Source organism: Chiloscyllium plagiosum, unplaced genomic scaffold (assembly GCF_037043375.1).
Source record: "Chiloscyllium plagiosum isolate Xiang-an unplaced genomic scaffold, Cpla_swu_hap1 HiC_scaffold_42, whole genome shotgun sequence".
Lineage (NCBI taxonomy): Eukaryota > Metazoa > Chordata > Chondrichthyes > Orectolobiformes > Hemiscylliidae > Chiloscyllium > Chiloscyllium plagiosum.
In genome coordinates, this window is record NW_028270180.1 from 13,615,636 (window position 1) to 13,639,081 (window position 23,446).

Here is a 23,446-nt window from a genome sequence, read left to right on the forward strand (position 1 = left end):
CTCCTCCCCCGCCCCTGATTCCCTGAGACACCAAATTCTACTTACTTCATGTACTTGGTGATAAAATGTCCACACAGTCCTCTGGGGTGAGCAGTTCCAAAGATTCACAGCCAGAAAGTCTTGCTAAAAATGTGGGCAAGGTCAAAGCTAGATGAAGCCAAAATGGGTCTCAATTTCCATGTTGAATAGCCAATTACCAGATTGTCAAGACTGAAAGAGTGCTGGAAAAATACAGCCAGTCAGGCAGCATCGGAGGACCAGGAAAATCGATCTTTTGAGCATAAGCTCTTCATCAGGAATCCTGATGAAGAGCTTATGCTTGAAACCTCAATTCTCCTGCTCTTCGGATGATGCCTGAGCTGCTGCGCTTTCCCAGCACCACACTCTTTGAATCTGATCTCCAGCATCTGCAGTCCTCACCTTCTCTTGGTTGTTAAGACTATCCATGATTGGCCATAGTATCAAATTATTCCCAGGGCCTATGGTTCTGGACTTCAGAAAGGGCAAGGGTTCACTTAGTTCACTTGGCTGGATGACCGGCACTGCAGAGTAACGCCAACAGCAAGGGTTCAATTCCTGCACTGGCTGAGGTTATTGTGAAGGACATTCCTTCTCAACCTCACCTGAGCATGGTGACCCTCAGGTTAAAACATCGCTAATCACCTCTCGCTGATGTGAAAGTGAGGACTGCAGATGCAGGAGATGCAGAGTCAAGGTTAGAGTGGTGCTGCAAGTGCACAGCAGGTCAGATAGCATCCGAGGAGCAGGAAAATTGACGTTTCGGGCAGGAGCCCTTCATGAGGAAACATTCCTGATGAAGAGCTCCTGCCTGAAACGTCGATTTTCCTGCTCCTCGGATGCTACGTGTCCTGCTGTGCATTTCCAGCACCACTCTAATCCTGATCTCTTGCTAATGGCCGAGCAGCTCTTTGGTCCAATAAGGACTCAAGCTATTTTATCTTTACACCAGAAAGGGACCCTTTTTTCAGGAAAATGGGTGGCAAGCTGAGGGAGAAAAGCATTTACTTGAATATATGGTTTAAAATCCCACAAAAGCTCCAAATGTTTGCCAGATGGTCCAGGACAGAGTACAATGAAGTTCTTCATTAATACTGACAGCAGGATCTGCCTATTGTTTCATTAGGAACAATTCTGACCTTCCTGTGAAATATGACACTGGTCTATCTGAATGTTTTGTTGGGCTTCATAAAATAGTCAATAACAGTTTATTTGCTTTTTTAATGTGGTGTGCTATATAATCATATGGTTTTGTTTTTACACTGAACTGTCAGGTTAGTGCTCTCGAAAATGAAATATTATTCTGCTATTTAACTTGCAAAATGTCAAAGCTGCCCCACCTTATAAACTGATGTGTCAATATAAAGCACAGATTCATCAATTTACAAAGGAGTTGCCTAACTGGTTCTGGCCCAGTTCTGTGGTTGTTAGTCATGTAGCTAATGCCAAAGCTGACAATTAATTTTCTGATTTTAATTAATTAGCCAATTTAGAAAATGATGCGCTGACATTGAGATTAACAGTTTGAAGGATCAGTTTCTTTCAAGTCCTTTTTTCCAGAATGAAAATGTTCATTAATGGGATTAAAGTGTTTCTGCAAAACAAGCATTTATTGGCCATTCTGATTTGCTCTCGGGGAGATGTTGTTGAGACACTTCCTTGAGCTGAGCAACCCTACCGTGTTGTTAAATCACAACTTCCATGGTTTTGATGGAGGACTGGTGATATACTTCCAGTTCAGGGCCGTGTCCGATAAGGAGAGGGATGTGCAGCTGCTGATGTGCCTGTGCTGCCCTGGTTCCTTTTAAGTAGTAGATGTCACAGATTTGCAAGGTTATGTTAGCACAGTTGTGAGTTTTAATTTCATTCTGGATTTAGAGTTCAAAAAGACTAAACCAGTAAGGCCGCTGGAGCTGGTTTGGAGTCGTGAAGCAGGACACTTATTGAGAAGGGCTGATGAAGGGCTTTTGCCTGAAACATCAATTTTCCTGCTCCTCAGGTGCTGCCTGACCTGCTGTACTTTTCCAGCACCACTCTGATCTAAACTCTGGTTTCCAGCATCTGCAGTCCTCACTTTTGCCACTTATTGTGAAGATTGAGAGAGGCACTTAACTAAGGTAGCAAACTGATAACTTAGTCATAGTCATAGAGTCACCCTCTATGTCGAAAAAAGTCCTGCATGTCTTTTTAAAATTTCTCTCCCCTCACCTTAAAGATGTGTCCCCTAGTCTTGAATCCCCCATCCTAGGGAAAAGACAACTACCATTAACCTTATCTATACCCCTAAGTATTTTAGCAAATTTTATAATGTTTTGATTTAACTTTGTTATGGTCAAGCAGGCTACTGTGTTTCAGGATGGGGTTTCACCAGCTTCTTCTTAAGAGCAATTAGGAATGGATAATGAATGCCTTGGCCCATCTTGTTATTTATTCATGAACTATACCTAGGCCAGCATTTATTTGCTATCCTTACTTCCACTTGAGAAAGTGATGGTATGCTTCATTACAGAATGACTGCGATCCTTGGTTTATATGGATACCCAGAGTGCTGTTAGGAAGGAAATTCCAGGATTTTGAACCAACAACACTGAAGAAATGATAATATAGTTTAAAGTTAGAATAGTACCACACAGATGATGGTGTTCCCATGCACCTGCTGTCATTGCTCTTATAAATGGTAGCTATCGTGGGTTTGGAAGGTGCTATCAAAGGGGTTACTGAAGTGCATCTTGTAGATGATACATATGTTACCATCATGTGTTGATGGTGAAGGGAGTGTTTGTTGAGGATGATGGTTGAGGTGCCAATCAACTGGGATGCTTTGGGTGGTTTTGAGCCTCTTCATATTGAAAAGTTATTCCAGTATACTTTTAACTTGTGCCTTGTAGTTTGGATGCAGGAAACAAGTTACTCACTATAAAAGTACTAACCTCTGACCTGCTCTTGAGCTACAGTATTTGTATTGCTGGCCCAGCTTAGTTTTTGATCAGCATTAACCCCAGGACTTTTGTGTGTGATTCCGTGATAATGATGCTCTTGAATGTCAAGGGGAAATGGTTAGATTCCCTCTATTTATAGATGGTCATTGCCTGGAAGTTGGTTGGATGAATGTTACTTGCCACTTATAGGCCCAAATCTGGATGTTGTCCAGGCTTACAGCATATGGATACAGACCAGTGCAGATGCAATGAATCAAAAGGCCTTTTTTCTGTGCTGGAGATCTTTATGACTCAATGACCTATAACCATTTTGAACAAAATGGAAACAGATGTATGGGGAAAACCACACACCCTCTACTTCCCTTCCAGTCACTCACCATCCTGACTTGGAAATATATCACTGTTTCTTCAGTGTCACTGGGTCAAAATCCTGTAACTCCCTCCTGAACACCATTGTGCATCTACCTCCATCACTTGGACTGCAGCGATTCAAAAAGGTAGCTCACTACCACCTTGTCAAGGGCATCTAGGGATGGGCAATAAATACTGATCCAAACGGTAATGCCCATATCCTGTGATTGAATAAGAAAACCTTCTTGTTATATGTGAAGTGGATTGTATTGGCTGAAGACTGCCATTTTTGATGTTGGAGCCTTCAGGTGGAGGCATTGATAGATCATCCCTTTGGCACCTATGATTGAAGATGGTATAGATGCTTCAGCCTTGTCTGTTGCAGTGATATACTGGGTTCCCATCATTGAGGATTGAAATAGTTGTGAAGCCTCATTGTCATGTTAATTATTTAATTGTCTATCACCATTAATGGCCAGATGTGGTAGGACAGCAAAGCTTAGATCTGATCTGTTGGCAATGAGATCTCTTAGCACTGTCTGTTGTACACTGCATTGCTATTTGGTGGCAGAAATTTTCACCATTAACTGCAATTCAAACAACTCAATGTGTCATTATACGAATACTGTCATCTGAAATCTTCCAGTGATTCTGTAAGGTTTATATTATTGCATGTGTTAAACTTTTATTTTCAGAAGTTTACAACCTTGAGCAACATTCTTGTAATATACAAAAACAGGATTTGCTGGAAAAGCTCAGCACGTCTGGCAGCATCTGTGAGAGAAATCAGTTAACGTTCCAGGTTAAGTGACCCTTCCTCCGAAGTGAGGAAGTTCTGAGGAAGGGTCACCCGATCCAAAACGTTAACCCTGATTTCACTCCACAGATGCTCCCAGACCTGCTGAGCTTTCCCAGCAATTTCTGTTTTTGCTTCTGTTTGACAGCATCCGCAATTCTTTTGGTTTTAATTTAACATTCCTGTAATCATGGTTTCGATATCACAGTGCACAATTTTGATTTCTACTCTAGGAACTTAACAACAATACAATCATTTCAACCGTTTATGACATATTAAGTCTGGACAGTCATGAAAGAAACGTCTGTTTATGTCTCAACATTGCATGCACATTTTCCAATGAAGTTCCATCAATGCTTTTATTGTGACATGTATTACCCTCCCCATCTTTTATTTACTATTTGTATCTTAATTGACAGATGTAGGTTTCATCTTGGTTGCCGTCATCGTCACAGGAATATGCATGGTCTTTAAGTGGCATCTCATGAATCTAATCTGAATGCTACATCTTGCACACAGGTATTGATGTTTACTGGGGAAGAAGATCGTGCTAATTTTGTGGAAGAATTGACAGCACATCTCCAAACGCATCGCGTAACTCCACTGATTCATGAAGTGAAAGAACGGACGCTTTTGAAAGAAGCAGTGACAAAGCAGCAGCGGATTAAAATCTTAGATACTTTCTTCCGTCGTGTATTTGCAGAGGTACCGTTCCAGTTACATGAATTGCACCGTTTAAATAATCCTCTTGGTCATGCGTAGTGTTCTATTTGTTTCCACTTGGTACTACAATGAAATAGATGTACAGTTTCTCCAGATATCATAAGGAATTTTAAGTCATGGAAAGCTGTGATTATTCTCGTTCAAGGTGTTTGTCTTCATTAACAAAGTCAGGAATTTATTTTTGTTTTGAAGTGAGTAAAACTTCATTGTAACAGGGTGATGCCAGGTTTAACCCATTATTGGTAGTTTAACAAAATTGGTACGTTGTTCCAGCTCACTCCTGGCTGATCTCTCACATTCACCACTCTGTAAACGTGAAATCTTCCAAAACTGCAGTTTAAATCTTAACTCAAGTTTTTGCCCTCCGTCTTTTACTCACAGATCTACATTGATTCCCAGTCAAGCAACATCTTAACATTCATCTCTTGCATTCCCTTTAGGTCCACAACCCTCTGAGGTATCAGTGCTTCTCTAATTCTGGCCACTTGTGTATTCTCAGTTATATTCAGGCTACTATTGGTATGCATACCTTCAGGCCTAAGATTTGGAATACTCTTCCTAAATTTCTTTGTCCCTCCGCTTCACTTTCCTTCATCAAGACACTCCTTAAAGCCAAAAAATAATTTTTGGTCATCTGATCTAATTCCTTCTTTTATGGCTCAGTATCATGTATCATTTGATAAGGTGCCTATTCAGCAGCACTAGCTCATACACCAGACACATGCATCACACACTGCACCTTCACCAACTATATACACCCCACACATGCACACACGACACAAGTACAAGTTGCACACCACACGCACACCATGTACACTGCCCCATATTGTATTCACCCACATATATGGGAAGTTTCTGAAGACTGATCACTAAACCAATTTGCAGAACTAGTTGAATCAAGAGCATTGAGGCATGTAAATTATTGTTAAGGATTTTTATGGTGTTGTGCTTATTACTTCAATGTATACATTAACATTTTAATTGTAAATAATTTAACAAATTCAGTTAAAAAAAGAAAAAGGCTATGCAAATGTTTATCTGATAATATTGTCAGCAGTAGTAATCAGGGTCATGTTTTATCTACTTTTATGCAATGAAGAGTAGAAAATGGATTATTCTATACTATCTTGTTGCCACATTTAGGTTCTGGAGATTGATGGTTCAGATGCTGGTGACTTTGATATTGAAAGTTCAAAGAAAGCTAAAGAGTCCCTGAAGTGTGAACTGACTACAACAGAGTTTGCAGATGCATTGGGACTAAAGGAGAACTCTATGTTTGTGGAGCAGATGTTTGCTTTAGCTGACAAGGATGGAAATGGCTACCTATCTTTCCGGGAGTTTCTGGACATCTTTGTCATCTTGATGAAAGGTAATCCAGAGCTGAGGACATGACACCTATTTGAAATGTCATTTAGACGTTTGCTTTGTCTTGAAGGCATTGACGATTGACTGATAGAGGTGCCAGTCACAAAGCCTGGACAATGAAGAAAATGTCCTGTGCTATGGCATCTGCACATTCATGTGTATCCTGAACACATTTGTTCCTGCATTGTCGAAACTTCTCTCAAAACAGAAATCTTGTTGAGATTATATGGAGGTTTAAGATAAGGTGCAGAAGGTTTAGAGCAGATGTGAGAAAAATCCTTTTTACCCAGAGGGTGGTGGGAATCTGGATCTGTAAGGGTGGTAAAGGCAGAAATCCTCAATACTGAGAAGTGTTTAGATGTGCATTTGTGATGCCAGGGTGTACAAGGCCATGGGCCAGGTGCAGAAAAATGGGATTTGAATAGTTAGGTGGTTGTTTTTGACTAGTGTGAATGCAATAGGCTGAAGGGTCTTTTTTTTCTATCCTGTAGATTTCTATGACTCTATAACTTCTTGTTTGTTAGTTGAACTTTTTTTTTACATTTACTTTGATTAATCAGGTGTCATACTACTCTGATATGTATAAAGAAATGACCAAAACATTGATGTTCCTCACTCAGCTCTGCCTGTTAGAGTTAACATAAAGAAAGTAGCCTTGTATTTACATAGTGTCTTTCAAAACAACCAGCTATCTCAAAGCACTTTACAGCAGGTGAAGTAATTTTGAAGTGTAATAGCTGTTGTCATAAGACCTTAAGAACATAAGACATAGGAGCAGAAATTAGGCCATTTGGCCCATCGAGTCTGCTCCACCATTCAGTCAAGGCTGATAGGTTTTTCAAACTCATTTTCCCTCGTTCTCCTTGTAACCCCTGATCCCCTTGGCAATCAAGAATCTATCTATCTCTGTTTTAAATATACTCAATGACTGGGCCTCCACAGCCTTCTGTGGCAATGGATTCCACAGATTCACCACTCTCTGGCTGAAGCTGTTTCTCCCTATTTCTGTTCTAAAGGGTCTTCCCTTTCCTCCAAGGCTGTGCCCTCAGGACCTTGTCTGTCCTAAAATTGGAAACGTATTCCCAACATCCACTCGGTTCAGGCAGTTCAGTATTCTGAAAGTTTCAATCAGATCTCCCCTCATCCTTCTAAACTCCATCAAGTGTTGTCTCAGAATTCTCAAATGTGTAAGAGACTTAACAGCGAATTTACACAGAGCAAGCTCCCACAAACAGGGCAATGATTGCGAGTGCATGATTTTGTTTTATGTAGTTTTTGTTGATGGATAACTGTTGGCACAGACATTGAGAAGAACTCCCTGCTCTGTACATTAGTGCCATGGGATCTCTCACATTTATCTAAGCAGGCAGATGCCTCATCGGCTGAACATCTCATCCAAAGAGAACAGCACCGCTTCACTGCTGCCCTGGAGTTAGCCTATATTTTTGTGCACTGGTGTGTGACTTGAATACAGAACCTTATGATTCAGAGAAAAGAGCACTAACTGAGGTAATCATTGAATCCCTACAGAGTGGAAAGAGACGCTTCAGCCCAACAAGTGCACACTGACCCTTTGGAGAGTAACCCACCCGGACCCATTCCCCCTACCCCCCCTCCCCACCCTATATTTATCCCTGAACATGATGGGAAATTTAGCACGATTCACTTAACCTGCACATCTTTGGACTGTGGGAGGAAACCGGAGCACCCGGAGGAAACCCGCACAGACACGTGGAGAGTGTGCAAACTCCACACAGACAGTCACCTGAGGCTGGAATTCAACCTGTGTCCCCAGCACTGTGAGGCAGCAGTGCTAACCACTGAGCCACCGTGTCACCCTCAAATTCCTTTTGAGAACTCAGTGGAAGTCAGTTTCGTGGCTAATTAAACCGGCTAAAGTTAGCGAGGTGCTCATCATGGAAACAACTTGCTTTTCAGTCCCACAGTGAAAAGAAAATATGTGCATGTTGCAGAAGATTTGGATCATTTACCTGGAAAGTTTGCAGCTACAATCAATGAAAGTGAAAACTTTGTGGCTTTGATTGGAAATTTAAAGATAAGTTTCTGCTTTGCAGATCCTAGTCTGATTTTCATTGTAGTTTAAAAAGGAGGGAATGTTCTTTGAAATACCAGGCTGGTCAGCCTGTCTCCAAAACAATGACTGACAGCTCCTGCTTTGTTTGACACTGTTACTGTGAAGCTCCAACTCTGTGTTGTGCAGAAGCTAAAATCTGTTTTGTTACTTGCAAATATTCTGCCATATCACAAAATTACAGAGCAGGTTAGAAATGTTAATACATAAGACCAAAACGTCAAGTTTGGAATAAGTAAATGGATTAGGCACACCCCCGTCTGCGATATTTTACTGTTTTTCTTAGAAGTTTTAACTAATACTCGTTAAAATGTTTCAATCCACACTTCCTCAATCCTGGAGATTAAACCCGCATTGTAGGTTCGGTCACTGGAGGAAGGGAGACTGGACTTGAAACGTTAACTCTGATTTCTCACCACAGATGCTGTGAGACCTGCTGAGCTTTTCCAGCAACTTCTGTTGTTGTTGAAGGTTTGGTCTCCTGTCGTGAAAGCATTCAATTTTTCATTTCCACAATTTAATATTTAACTATTTGATTTGTCTAGGTACTCCTGAGGAGAAATCAAAGCTAATGTTTGCAATGTATGATGTCGATGGGAGTGGTTCCATGTCAAAGGAAGAGTTCTCACAACTGCTGAGGTAAATGAAATAAACATTATTCACATTTAATATTGTTCTTTATCCAGTGCGCATGTAATTGTTTCTCTGGACAGTACCTATTGTGCATTCACAGGCTTGCTTATATCTTATACTGTCTGCTTTAGCTCAAAATATTCCAGAGATGGCACTTGTTCTAAATCCAAACAGGTTTTATTATAGTACTTTGAAATATCTTTGAACTTTCAGGGTTTTAACACACATAGTCTCAATCCACAATCCAGAAACATTGTCCCTGTAGTTTTCATTACTTAACTCTCTAGTCTCATCAATAGGCTTAAGCAATCAAGTGGAGTTAGTAAGTATCAGTTCCCAGAAATAACATCATCAAACACTCGACAATAGAACCATTGAACACTAAAGTACATGTTGTGATATTATAAAAGTTTGATTGAGGATTTTCTCTGATGTGTCAAGTTCTGGGTGGTACACTTTCAGAAAGAATCTGAAGACATTAGTGAGAATGCAGAATTCACAAGAATGGTTCCAGGAATTAGTTACCTCAATTGTTGCTTTTCTTGGAGAGAAGAAGGCTGAGAATAAAATTGATAGAGGTATTCAAAATTTTGTACCTGGGCAAAGCCCTTCCCATTGGCGAAAGGATCAAGAAGGATAAATCACCAGATTGAAAGTGAATAGTAAAAGAAATATTTGGAGACACAACCAGAAATATTTTCATGCAGTTGGTGGATGGGATCTGGAAGCCTGAGGTTGTGGTAGTGACAGGTCAACTGAGGCATTCGAAACGGCATTGGGTTATTATCTGAAAGTGAAGTTCATGTCGGTCTATAACAAGAAGGCTGTGGCAATAGGTGAATTGCTCATGAAGGTAGCTGGCACAACACAAAAGGCTTTGTTTTGCGCTGCATCTCTGCTGTTGCACCTCTGCGATTCAGTGCCCTGTTTAGAGTAACCAAACAAATAGGTTGTTTCAGATAAAAAAAAGGGGACATTTTCTCAATAGCTCTGAAAGTGCTGTTACAGAAATCATGTAGATCGGTGCGTGGTAATAAAATCAAATATATTATTTGAGTATATCCAAACAATTTCATCATCATCTTGTTCCTCTTATAACTGAGGGGTCCAACATGAGATTGGCATGGATCTGGCAGCTCATGTTGATCCCCTAACCCTCACCCTCATCCTCAACTCATGCTCACCCAGGAGCTTCTGCAGTTGTGCAGTATCCGGCCTTCCTCTGGGAGAGGTGGGTATTGTGACTTTGGCATAGATGTTCCATGACACAGACCAAACCAGATTCTGATGTTTGCCTCCACTTGGGCCAGTCAGCTACATTGCTTTCCCAATAGAGGAGGCCTGCATTCCAAAAATTTGGAATGCCCTTTTTTAAGATCGTCCTGTATCATTTGTACTAACCACCTTTATGTGGCTAGCCTTGACACAGATAGCCATTGAAATCTGCCTGGAGTATCTTATTGTTCTTTAGACCTCTTGCCCCTAGAGCATTATGGATATTCCATCACTGATTATCTTTATTGATGTAGACTTTTGATCTCATTGAAAACCAGGGATGTTGGGGATTAGGAGAAAGTGAGGTATACAGATGCAGGAGATCAGAGTCAAGAATGTGGTGTTGGAAAAGCACAGCAGGTCAGGCGGCATCCAAGGAGCAGAAGAATTGATGTTCCGGACATAAGCCCGATTAGGCAAGAAAGTGGATTTGAGGCACAAGATCAGTAATAGCCACATCATACTAGAGCAGAGACGTGTAGAGTCATATAGTCTACTCTTGCTCCTTGTTTATTTTCTTCAAACAAACAGCAATTGGCCATTATCTCGCTATGAAACTAAATTAAACAGAGTACTACTCTAAAGATACTTTTCTGATTTGATGAGAAACATTAGTAACGTCTTTGTATTGAGTGGAAAGTTAAAACTCATGTGAGTATCATAATTTTTTGTTCCATTTGCTTAAAGGCAGGGCTGTTTTCCTTTTAATATTTTAGGTCTTTCATCGAGATCTCAAACAACAGCTTGCCAAAGGGAGAGATAGAGAATGTGATGGAGTCAATGTTCAAAGATGCAGGATTTGAAGATAAAGAGGAGATAATGTGGGAGGATTTCCATTGCCTGTTCCGTGACCATTACCAAGAGATGGAGCTTTCTCAGCCTGCTCTGAAAGGTCATCAAACCTTTTAGAGTATTAAAGACCGGTGAATCCTATGTTTCCAAATAGTAAAGGCAAATTGGTATTTTATAGCCATGATTATCTGGGTCATTATTTGGGGGCAATATAATGTGCAGGTTCGTTTATGTAAGGATTGGATATATTGCTGCACTCACCAAATCACTGACTAATACCTTTCCTTTCAATTACCTTCACCATGTTGGCTAATACCTTCCCTAATTTTTCCTCCTGATAAAATCTTTCTGTCTTTATTTGAAATAGGTACAGTAGTTAGTTTATGGCAGCATCTATGAAACAAGGAGCAAATGGTTACTGTTTCAAGTTAATGCTCATTCATCACACCTGTTCATCAGAAATGTTAATATTTTTCTTTTCACTAATAATGCCAGGTTTAAAAAGAAAATTGTGAGATCCAAGGGCACAATTCATTGTCCAACCCTAATTTCCTTTGAAAGGCTGGTGATGAGACGTCTTTTTGAACCATTGCAGACCTTGTGGCATGGGTATACTCAACAATGCTGTTAGGGAGGGAATTACAGGATATTGGCTGAATGACAGTGAAGAAAGTGACAATGTGTGGAGGTCAGAAGCTTATTATTTTGTAGCAACGGATTTCCCAAAGTCTGACCACCATCTCTAAGACACAAGTTAAGAGTGTGAAGAATACTCCCTCTTTGCCTGGATGAGTGCAGCTCCAAGATCACTCAAGAAGCTCGACACCAACCAGGTTAAAGAAATCCACTTGATAGGCATCCCATCCACCACCTTCAACGTTCACTCACTCCACTCCACAATGATGACAGTATGTACCATCTAGACAATGCACTGTGGCAATTCACAAACTTTTGATAGATACCACAATCTCAAACATGTAGAAGGACCTAGTCAGCAGATGCGATGGTCCCTACTAGCCGTGAGTTCCTCTTAAAGTCACAGATCATCCTAACTTGGAAATATGTGGTCATTCCATTAGTATTGCTTTGTCCAAATCCTGGAAAGTCCTTTTTGACAGCATTGTGGATGTAAGTAACCACCACCTCCTCAAGAGCAGTTAGGGATGGACAACAATTATTGGCTTCATCATTGGCATCCACGTCCCACAAAACAATTTAACCCAACCACAAGTCGAAGTAAAACTGAGAAGATGTTATCAATGGTACTTTTACTAACTTGTAGCTTGGTACTTTTACATTTGATGTTAATTGTTGTGAATTTATCACTTCAGGACCTGAAGGAAAGAAACATGACAAAGCAAACCGGGTTTCCTTCGTAATAAAGAAAAAGAATGAGTAAGTAAATCACAACCAATTAACGCGATCCAATAGAGGAATTCAAAATTATGTGGACACTGGGATACAGCGGGAAAATGTTACCACTTGTACTGGGGCCATTTTAGAGACCATCATTGTAATTGTGGGACTAATAAATTCTGTAATAAATTCAGACTCTAATCTCCTGCATCTGCAGTCCTCACTTTTTCTTAATGAATTCAATAACCAATTTAGAAGATTGACGAGCTTACTATTGCAGAAAAGTGATAAAGGTAAATAGCACAAATGCCTTTAAGGGGAAGTTAGATAGGTGCATGAGAGAGAAAGATATTGCTATCTGGGTTAAAGTAAGTATAGGTGGAGGAGGTCCATGGAGATAATATGGACCAACATAATCCTTTTGGATAGAATTGCCAGATTCTGTGCTGAATATTTTTTATTTCAAAAAATGCACCTTAAAGAATGATGGGCTCACACTACCAGTAAAAATACAGTGAAACAGACCCCTAATAAATTTGGAAATGGACTCATTTACACAGTTGGTACTTCGTTAGGGTGTATCAGTGGCACAAGTAGATGAAATCACAACATCTCTTTCATACTACCTCACTTGGAAATGTAAAATTTTTTTATCGAATAATAGAATCCCTACAGTGTGGAAACAGGCCCTTCGGCTCAACAAGCCCACACCGACCCTCTGGAGGATATCCCACCCAAACCCATTCCCCTACCCTATTACTCTACATTTACCCCTCACTAACACATCCCTGAACACTATGGGACAATTTAGCATGGCCAATTCGCCTAACCTGCACATCTTTAGACTGTGGGCTCATTTCTGAAGAAGGGCTTATGCCCGAAACGTCGATTCTCCTGCTCCTCGGATGCTGCCTGGCCTGCTGTGTTTTTCCAGCACCACATTTTTCAACTGTGGGAGGAAACCACAGCACTTGAAGGAAACCCACGCAGACATGGGGAGAATGTGCAAAAACCACACAGTCGCCCAAGGCTGGAATTGAACCCGGGTCCCTGGCGCTGTGAGTCAGCTGTGCTAACCACTGAGCCCGCGCCATCACTGTCACTGAATCAAAATCCTGGAATTTCTTCCCTAGGGATGTTGTGGAACTATCTTTCATTTTCTATTCCCTTGTGGGATGTAGGGGTCACAGGCTGGCCAGCATTTATTGCCCTTCCCTTGAGCTGCCTTCTCGAACTGCTGTAGGTCGACCCAACATGTCCTTTGGGAAGCAATTCCAGGATTTTTGACCCAGTGATAGTGAAGGAGCAGCGATATATTTCCATGTCAGGATGGAGTGTTGCTTGGAGCAGAACTTGCAGGGGGTGATGTTCCCATGTATCTGCTGCCCCCGTCCTTCTAGATAGAAGTAGAAGGTTCTGTCTAAGGCTCTTTGGTGAATTTCTGCAGCACATCCTGTACCTACAGCATGTGGACTGCAGCAGTTCAAGAAGGACACTCACTGCCACCTTCTCAAGGGCAACTACGGATGGGCAAAAGATTACTTGCCAGCCAGCAACACCCACATCTCACAAGTGAATACTCTTAACCTTAAGGTCTGACCTGGGCCCATTTGTGTGAAGATATGGTCAGTGCTCACAAATCAATATGCTTCTATTATTTTAACAAATTATCATACTACCAATAACCTAAAATGTCAGTATCCTGTATAACCAAAAGACGAGAGGCAAATGTAGGCCATTCAGCCCAACAAGGCTCCTCAAGAGATCTGGGAGGTGCTTAAAGACATATTTTATTGATCCATAAAATATAGGAAAGTTGTAGGTTTAATCAGAAGTCTACATTAATTATTCTTGTTTAAAGCAATGCAGTGGGTGTCAATAGCCATGGGGTCTGGAGAACATTGCTCAGAGTTCCTCCCCTTGCAAAAAGGGTCACTGCTTATAGTCATAAAGTCATAGAGATGTACAGCATGGAAACAGACCCTTCAGTCCAACCCATCCACACCGACCAGAAATCCCAACCCAATCTAGTCCCACCTGCCAGCACCCGGCCCATATCCCTCCAAACCCTTCCTATTCATATACCCATCCAAAAGCCTCTTAAATCTTGCAATTGTACCAGTCTCCACCACGTCCTTTGGCAGCTCATTCCATACACGTACCACCCTCTGCGTGAAAAACTTGCCCCATAGGTCTCTTTTATATCGTTCCCCTCTCACCCTAAACCCATGCCCTCTAGTTTTGGACTCCCCGACCCCAGGGAAAAGACTTTGCCTATTTACCTAATCCATGCCCCTCATGATTTTGTAAACCTCTAAAAGGTCACAATGGGTGTCCATGTCTGCAGATAGGCAATCCTGCTTCTCATTACTTTACATGGTCCTATCCTTCTGGTTAAACACAAATCACTCCCTTGCCAATGAATTATCCCAATCCCCTCCACTTTTGACTGTCCATGCTTCACTGTTGCAATAATCCTACATCCTGTGTTCATGAATCCTGCAGTAACATATGACGGTGTTACAATGAGAGAGATTCTGGCTGAACAGCATCATCAGGTTGGAAAGTGAATTTCACTTTAATGAAATCCATTCTGGGATTAGCAACTCCATGGAATACAGGTGTTTTTTTCAGACACAACCAAGTATGAAGCAGAAATAGCCAGAGAAACTCAGCAGGTCTGGCAGCATCTGTTGAGACAGGAACAGTCAGCATCTTGAGTCCACTGACTTTGCTTCAAACCAATCTAAAGAAAGGTCCCTAGATCCAAAATGTTGAGTGTGTTTCTATAGAAAGTGCTGACTTTCTCAGCTATTGCTGTTTTTGTTTCAGATTTCCAGTTCTTTCATTTTGTTATTCCAGATAGCATGACTCATTAGTTGTGTATTCACAGACATGCAGTTTGGCCAAACTAATTCACTGAAAAACACCATTTAACTGCTGATTGTGAATTTATCACTTCATGGTGGCACACTGCTGCCTCACAGCGCCAGAGACCCGAGTTCAATTCCCGCCTCAGGCGACTGACTGTGTGGAGTTTGCACATTCTCCCCGTGTCTGTGTGGGTTTCCTCCGGGTGCTCTGGTTTCCTCCCACAGTCCAAAAATGTGCAGGTTAGGTGAATTGACCATGCTAAATTGCCTGTAGTGTTAGGGGCAGGGGAATGGGTCTGGGTGGGTGGCGGGTTGGTGTGGACTTGTTGGGCCGAAGGGCCTGTTTCCACACTGTAAGTAATCTAATCTAAAAGTGATACAATCAGACAAATGAGTAGCTGCATGCTAATATATTCAAGAGGTCACTTTACTAGGTCTGGGTTTCATGATTTATGTTTTAAGTCCCGTTCCAAAGTTTCATGCAAGACATGACAATTGTCTGACCATTGTCCATTATAAGTAGCCTTTTTAATTTCCCAATACCGCACAAATTTTAAATCCTTTTAAATTAAATGTGTTCTTATCTGGAGGATTGGCTGCTGGACTGAGCTACCAGAACTAAATCAGACTGGGGGCGGAGGGGTGCTCACACCATTCTGATAATGGAAAACAGGCACAGAAAAATTAGATTCCGTACAGTGTGGAAATAGGCCCTTCAGCCAAACCAGTCCACACCGACCCTCCAAAGACTAACCCACCCAGACCAATTTCCCTCTGACTAATGCACCTAACACTATGGGCAATTTACCTGACCTGCACATCTTTGGACTGTGGGAGGAAACCCACGCAGACACGGGGAGAATGTGCAAACTCCACACAGACGGTCACCCAAGACTGGAATCGAACCTGGGACTATGAGGCAGCAGTGCTAACCACTGAGCCACCATGCCGCCCCAAATCCCAACCAATATGAAGCTTCTCTTTCCATGTTTTCCCAATGGAACAGCCTCCACTTTCCTAAAGTAATTATTTCCCACAGACTGTTTATCTCAAGTGGTACAGGCCTTGTGATCACAGTAGGACTCACGCCATATCTCAGCTTTCTACTGAGGCCCTGCTGAAACGAGTATCGTCTCACATTTCTTAAGTTAACCTGAGATGTGCCCAGCACATTTGTTACCTTCTCATGGCTGAGGGAGGAGACAGATTAATTGAGTTTTCCCTAGCCTGATGGAAAAGCTATCACTCATGTAAACAAAAGAACTCGTGACAAAACATGTCCAGAGTCCATTTTCCACTTCGCGTTATCTGGCAATCTGCCTCTGATCAGAGGAAAGTTTCGAACTGCAAAGACCTGAACATTTGGTTAGATACATGGATTTTATTCATTGTAACTGATCAGTTTAAAGAAAAAGAACTTTTTTTTATTTGTGATCTCTTCTCTGTGCAACTTCAGGATTTGCAAGGCTTGTTGCTTAATTCTTCAACCATTAACATTATATGGCGTATCTCAATGTGCCAAGAGATGGGCAATGTGCTTCACCTAACTTGGCATTCATCCCGCTTAACTATTGCCACACCTCCTGTTCACTGTCAGCAGACACTATCAAAAAACTGATTTCTCCCAGGATACATCCATCTTCCTTGCTGAAGGAGGTCATGCAGAATTAAGAAGCCTTTCAGAATAGGAGGACAGAAATCTTCAACAAAAAAAATGTTTTGTTTGTACTCCCACACCTAGACTTTAAAAGAATGTCATGAAACTTTGCCAAACTAAACATTCTTTTAACTTCATAATGACATCCAACTAAGTTTATCAGTTTAACTATGTTGGTTAAATTACTAAAATATACACAGGTATTTGTAAGATTCAGATGTTCCAGGTTTAATCCTTGCCATCAGGCTCTGAGATTTGATGTGTTCTATATTTCACTCTGAGCATGCCGTATCTCAGATTTTAAATTTAGTGTTGATCTTGCTGTTTGTGCACCTCCTCTGCAGCCAGACATTGTGTTCTTCGCTCTGTTCGGTTACCCTGATGTACTTTGTATGGTCTGGTCTGCCTGTGCTGCACACAAAACAGAACTTTTCAATACATGTGGCAATAATAAATCAGTTCACATCAAATGTGTTGGGCATCCAATCTACTTGTGAGCATGAGTTTGTGAAAGAGAGGACTATCAGTAAAATAAAGCCACAGGTGTTCCTTATCTGGCTGAGCCTCAGGATTAAAAGATAATTATTTAAATATCATTGATTGTCTCCACAATGTCTTAATTAGATTCCCTACATTGTGGAAACAGGCCCTTCAGCCCAACAAGTCCACACCAACTCTCCAAAGAGTTACCCAACCAGACCCATTTCCTCCTGACTAATGCATCTAACACTATGGGGCAACTTTGCATGGCCAATTCACCTGATCTGCATAGCTTTGGACTGTAGGAGGAAACCCACGCAGACGCAGGGAGAACGTGCAAACTCCACACAGAGAGTTGCCCGAGGCCGGAATCGAACCCAGGTCGCTGGTGCTATGAGGCAGCAGTGCTAACCACTGTGCTGACCCCAAATTTGTTGTTATTTATAATATTGTTAGGTTATTTTCCAAAATGTGTTACATATGGTAGGAAGGTGTCATATGATTCCTGTGTCAGAGAGGTGTTCACTAGACAACAGTACTTTAGTAAATCAGAACATGTCTAATCAAGACTTAGTAGCCTCCTTGCTTTGGAAGCAATAGGTTGTGAGTTGAACAGATTCTGGATCAGTGGTGCTGGAAGAGCACAGCAATTCAGGCAGCATCCGAAGACAGGCAAAATCGACGTTTCGGGCAAAAGCCCTTCATCAGGAAGGTCTGATCCATCAGTGCAATACTGAGGGAGTGCTGCACTGTTAGAGGTGCTGGTTTAGAGATAACACATCAGTGCAGCCTCATTTGGCAATTCAAGCAATAATACTATTCAAAGCAAAGAAGGGAGTCTGCATGTGTACTGCCCACCACTGATTTCAACAAACACAGCACACTACATGAGCTAATTGTTTGACACAACTAATGCATTTTATGGGATCTTGCTTAGCACAATTCAGCATGCCTGTATTCCTGTGTCACAGCAATTATACTTAATTGATTAGATAGGAAGTGTTTTCGGATGTTTTGCAAAGGTGGTTGTTGCTACAATAAACCGGTATTTGTTGTTCCTGTTTCTTAAAGGTGTTTTTGATTCACGTCAGTATTTTCTTGTGTAAACCTGGTAAACTTCATTTAGACAACAGCTGGGGAAGTTGCTTTCACATGGGACTTAGGTAAATTTTCTTTCAAGCCTCACAAGCCATCACTTTGACATTTTTCAGAGGGTCAAAGGGCACAGAAAACCAACAAGAAACCAGTCCAGCTGAAACCTTGAGCCCGGATCATTTTGTCCTGGATTTGCGGAAACGATTTGGCAAGAAGTAAGAAATGAAATACAATATTAGCTAAGTATCACAGCCGCAGGATTATTCAATCAGTTTAAGTCACAAGTTGCTTTTATATCAGGAGCAAATCTTTGCTAAATTTCAATCGGGGTGGGGGGAAGAATAAACATAGAAACATAGAAAATAAGTACAGGCCATTCGGCCCTTCGAGCTTGCATTCAATAAGATCATGCTGATCTCAGTATCTCACTCCTGCCCTCTCCCCATACCTCTTGATCTCTTCAGGGCCGTGTCCAGCTCCCCTCTTGAATATATCGAACAACCTGGTTCCAACAGCTTCCTGTGGGAGAGTATATTACAAACTGTCTGAATGAAGAAATTCTTCCTCATCTCAGTCTGAATGGCCTACCCCTTATTCTTACACTGCAACCCCTAGTTCTGGATTTCCTCAACATCAGGAACATTCTTCCCACATCTAGCCTGCCCAGTCCCATCAGAATTTTATATGTTTCTATGAGATCTCCCCTCACCCCCCCCCATTCTTCTATATTCCAGTCTATACAAGCTCTGTCAATCCAATCTTTCCTCATATATCAGTCCTGCTATTCTGGGAGTCAGTCAGGTGATTTTTCTCTGGACTCCATCAAAAACAAGAATATCCTTCCTCAGAAAAGGCGACCAAAACTGCACACAATACTCAAGGTGTGGCCTCACTAAGGCCCTGTATAACTGCAACAAGACAGCCTTTACTCCAATACTCAAGTCCACACCGTACAAAGGAGAGCACGCCATTAGCTTTCCTCATTGCCTGCTGCATCTGCATGCCAACCTTCGGTGACTATTCCACCATGACATCCAGGTCTCGTTGCACCTCACTTTAAAGTCAAAGAAACATTCAGCGCTCCAAACGCTATTGGATAACCTTCCTGCTTTTCTAACAAAATGTAAAAACAATTCTCTTTTTGACGATTGCTCTGTGAAATTTGGAGCATCTTTTGATTTACCTCAGTAGCAAATAAAATCATATATCTGAGCTATCAGCAGGGATAGCATCCTAGCAAGTAAAAAAAATCAAGGAATTGTTTTCATTTATTGTCTACACAGCTTTAGAAAAGAAAACTTTCTTTAGAGATGTTGATTTTAGAGGTTGTTTTTTCTTGATAGAAGAGGTTATCTTGCAAGATACAATAAATGCTGCTTCTCAGAGGACATTAAACTAAGGCCTCCTGGCTTTTGGTGCAATTTTGAAAAAGATTAGCATTGTTCATCTCTGCCCTGGCCAATATTTATTCCTTCACAAAAATTGCTAAAACTCAGATTATTTTGTCATTATCTCATTCCTGTTTATGAGAACTTGCTGTGCAGAAATTGTCAACTGCTTTTCCTACATTGGATAGTGAAGACATTTCAAATGTGCATCATTGTCTTTAAAGTCCTTGAGGCATACCAACAGCATGAAAGATGCTTTATAAATGTAATTCTTTCTATTCTATTCTGTTTGTGTTTCAAGATCTTCTCAAGCCATGAGTAAAGTCTTTGCAGAACCAAAACGGGAAAAGTATACCAAAAATAAATTTTACCAGAAATACCATGAATATAGACAATACATTCAAAATCATCAACGTCAAATTTTTTGTGTAATCATCTTCTTTGGAATTACTGCGGGTGTCTTTGTTGAACGTGCCTATTGTAAGTACCATGTTATATTTGCATAACCAACCATTTACAATTAACAGACCATGTTACCATGGGAGCAAGAGGAGGCTTTTTTTGGGCCTTTTTTAACTGCTTTGTTAGATTATGACTTATCTGTGACGTAGCTTCATATATTTGCCACCTTGGTTACAAACAAAATCTCAATATTGCAATTTCTATTTTACCCTCTCACCCTGACCGCAGCCTCATTAACCTTTTCCAAGAGAAAATTTAAGACTTCCACAACCCTTAGGTGAATAAATGATTCCTTGTTTTAACCCTGAATGACCCAATTCTAATTTTAAGCTTACATCCCTTTTGTTTTGTATACTTCTGTGAGATGAAGTGGTTAACTACCAAATGAAGAGTAATTATGCTTATCAAATGATTTGACGGTTTTAAATCCTCAATTAAATTGGGGTTGTGATCTCCAAGTGGTGTAACTGCTTCACTGTTAATCCAGCGAGCCAGTTAATGATCTGGGGACCTGGGTTTGAATCCTGTCATGGCAGATGGTAGACTTTTGAATTCAATAATAATCTGGAAATAAGGCTCTAATGATGACCACAAAACCATTGGAAAAACAATCTGGTTCACTAATGTCCTTTAGGGAAGGAAATATGCCATCCTTATTTGGTCTGGCCTACACGTGACTCCAGATAGCAATGTGGTTCACTCCTAACTGTCATCTGCACAATTAGATTGGACAATGAATGCTGCCATTGCCAGTGATGCTCACATCCCTTGAATGAAGAAACAAAAATCACTCTCTAATATTCTATTGCCTCAAGTGAAGAGAGGCAAAATCTTGGGTATCACTCTGATGTATCAATGCTACATCTTCTCCAAGACAAATACTTATTTTCTGAGTTGCGATAGCTGGAACTGAATGTGGCATTCCCCACATGATCTGATCAAATTTTGCTATAACCACAGTGCTGTTAGGAAGAGAGTTTCAGGATTGGAGCCCGGCAGCATTGCAGGGGTGGAGATATAGTTACAAGTCAGGATGGATATGACTTTGAGGTACAACTTTTCACACCTATCTGCTTTTTAAAACTATATGCGGCCGTACAGGACATTGGTTAGGCTACTTTCGAATATGTAATTCTGGTCTCCCTCCTATAGGAAGGACGTTGTGAAACTTTAAAGGGTTCAGAAACGCTTTGTTATTATGTTTGGAGGGTTTGTGTATAGGGAGAGGCTGAATAGGCTGGGGCTGTTTTCCCTTGAGCATCGGAGGCTGAGGGGTGACCTTATAGAGGTTTATAAAATCATCAGAAGCATGAATAGGGTGATTAGACAAAATGGCAAAAGTGAGGACTGCAGATGCTGGAGTTTAGATCAGAGTGGTACTGGAAAAGCACAACAGATCAGGCAGCATCCGAGGAACAGGAAAATGGACGTTTCGGGCAAAAGCCTGATGAAGGGCTTTGAATAGACAAAGTCTGATCTGAATAGACAAAGTCTTTTCCCTGGGTTGGGGGAGTCCAGAACTAGGTGAGAGAGGAAAGATTTAAAAGGGACTTAAAGGGCAACTTTTTCACGCAGAGGGTCGTGTGTGTGTGGAATGAGCTGCCAGAGGAAGTGGTGGAGGCTGGTACAATTACAACATTTAAAAGGCATCTGGATAGGTACATGAATAGGAAGGGTTTAGAGGGATATGGGCCAAATGCTGGCAAATGGGACCAGATTAATTTCAGACCTGGTCGGCATGGATGAGTTGGACCGAAAGGTCTGTTTCTGTGCTGTACATCTCTATGACTCTAGGACTGACCTGGTAATCACCAGCTCCACTTTTCTGCCTTTTCCCCATAGCTTTTAATTCCCTTACTGATTAAAAATCTATCTCAACCATGAATATAATTATTGACCAAACCTCTGTGGCAAAGAGCTCCACAGATTCACTTTTTCTCTGACAGAAGAAATTTCTACTCAACTCTGCAACCCCTTATTGTGAAACTGTGCCCTCTGGTCCTAGACTCAGTGACATGGGGAAACATCGACCCTGTCAAATCCCTTAAGAATCTTATATGTTTCAATAAGGTTGCCTCTCCTCATTGCAAATTTAAATGAGACAGTGATTCACAAATGGAGTGGTTGCTCGGAGCTGGACAGTTGGTTTGTAATGAACAGTGATACCATCAGTGCAGATTCAATTCCCACACCAGCTTCAGTTAACGTGAAGGTTTCACCTTTTCAAACTTTCCCCTCGCCTGAGGCGTGGTGACCTTAAGTTAAACCATTACCAGTTGCCTCTCAAATGACAGAGCAACCCCACAGTCTGGTCAGGCTTTACCGAGTTGCTAAGGATATCACTTAAATCGAGTAGTTACATTCACAGTTATGTGAACAGGCAGAATATTTTCAATGTATTGAACTGTTGCTAAGATAGGTGTGAAAAGTTGTACTTCAAAGTCATATCCATCCTGACTTGTAACTATATCTCCACTCCTGCAATGCTGCTGGGCTCCAATCCTGAAACTCTCTTCCTAACAGCACTGTGGGTATACTACCTTACCCCAGAGTGGCAATGGTTCAAGAAGGCATGTTTGTGATATGTTGATGAATGCTCCCTTTCCCTTCAGACTATGCGGTGCTGAGAGAACATTCGGGAGTGCCCCAGACCACAAGAGTTGGTCTCATAATTGCCCGTGGGTCGGCAGCCGCAGTCTCCTTCATGTACTCGTACATCCTTCTCACCATGTGCCGGAACCTCATCACGGTCCTACGTGAAACGTTCCTGAATCACTACATTCCCTTTGATTCAGCCGTGGATTTCCATCGTTGGGTTGCGATGGCTGCTGCCTTTTTCTCAGGTACTGAGTATGACAATACGCGTGCGTAGTGGTGAACGGAGATTCCGCTGACTCTGACCTTGAGCTTTCAAGGAACCACGTCAATCATGGCTCAGTGTCGGGGGGAGGAGGGTAGTGCTCTCGCCTCTGAGTCACAAGGTTCTGGGATCAAATCCTCCAGATCTCAAAAAGCCCCTCCTCTGCAGTACTGCATGATTGGAGGGAGATGCTCGCTTTCCAAACAAAAATTAAACTGAGGCTCTCTGTGCCTCCCAGGGTGCATGTAAATGATCCATTGGCACAGGTGAATTTATCCCTGGTGTTTTGGA

General features: G+C 41.5%; 1 protein-coding gene across 1 annotated transcript in view; it reads left to right on the top strand.

Moving 5' to 3' along the window:
* LOC122542470 (dual oxidase 1-like) overlaps positions 1-23,446 on the top strand; it is a 119,855-nt gene that overhangs the window by 66,259 nt on the left and 30,150 nt on the right. The window contains exons 18-25 of the mRNA XM_043680203.2: positions 4,624-4,809; positions 5,971-6,196; positions 8,830-8,923; positions 10,909-11,084; positions 12,316-12,379; positions 18,562-18,660; positions 20,135-20,313; positions 22,908-23,138. Coding sequence (XP_043536138.1) covers positions 4,624-4,809; positions 5,971-6,196; positions 8,830-8,923; positions 10,909-11,084; positions 12,316-12,379; positions 18,562-18,660; positions 20,135-20,313; positions 22,908-23,138 — 1,255 coding nt within the window. The remainder of the gene's footprint in view (positions 1-4,623; positions 4,810-5,970; positions 6,197-8,829; positions 8,924-10,908; positions 11,085-12,315; positions 12,380-18,561; positions 18,661-20,134; positions 20,314-22,907; positions 23,139-23,446) is intronic.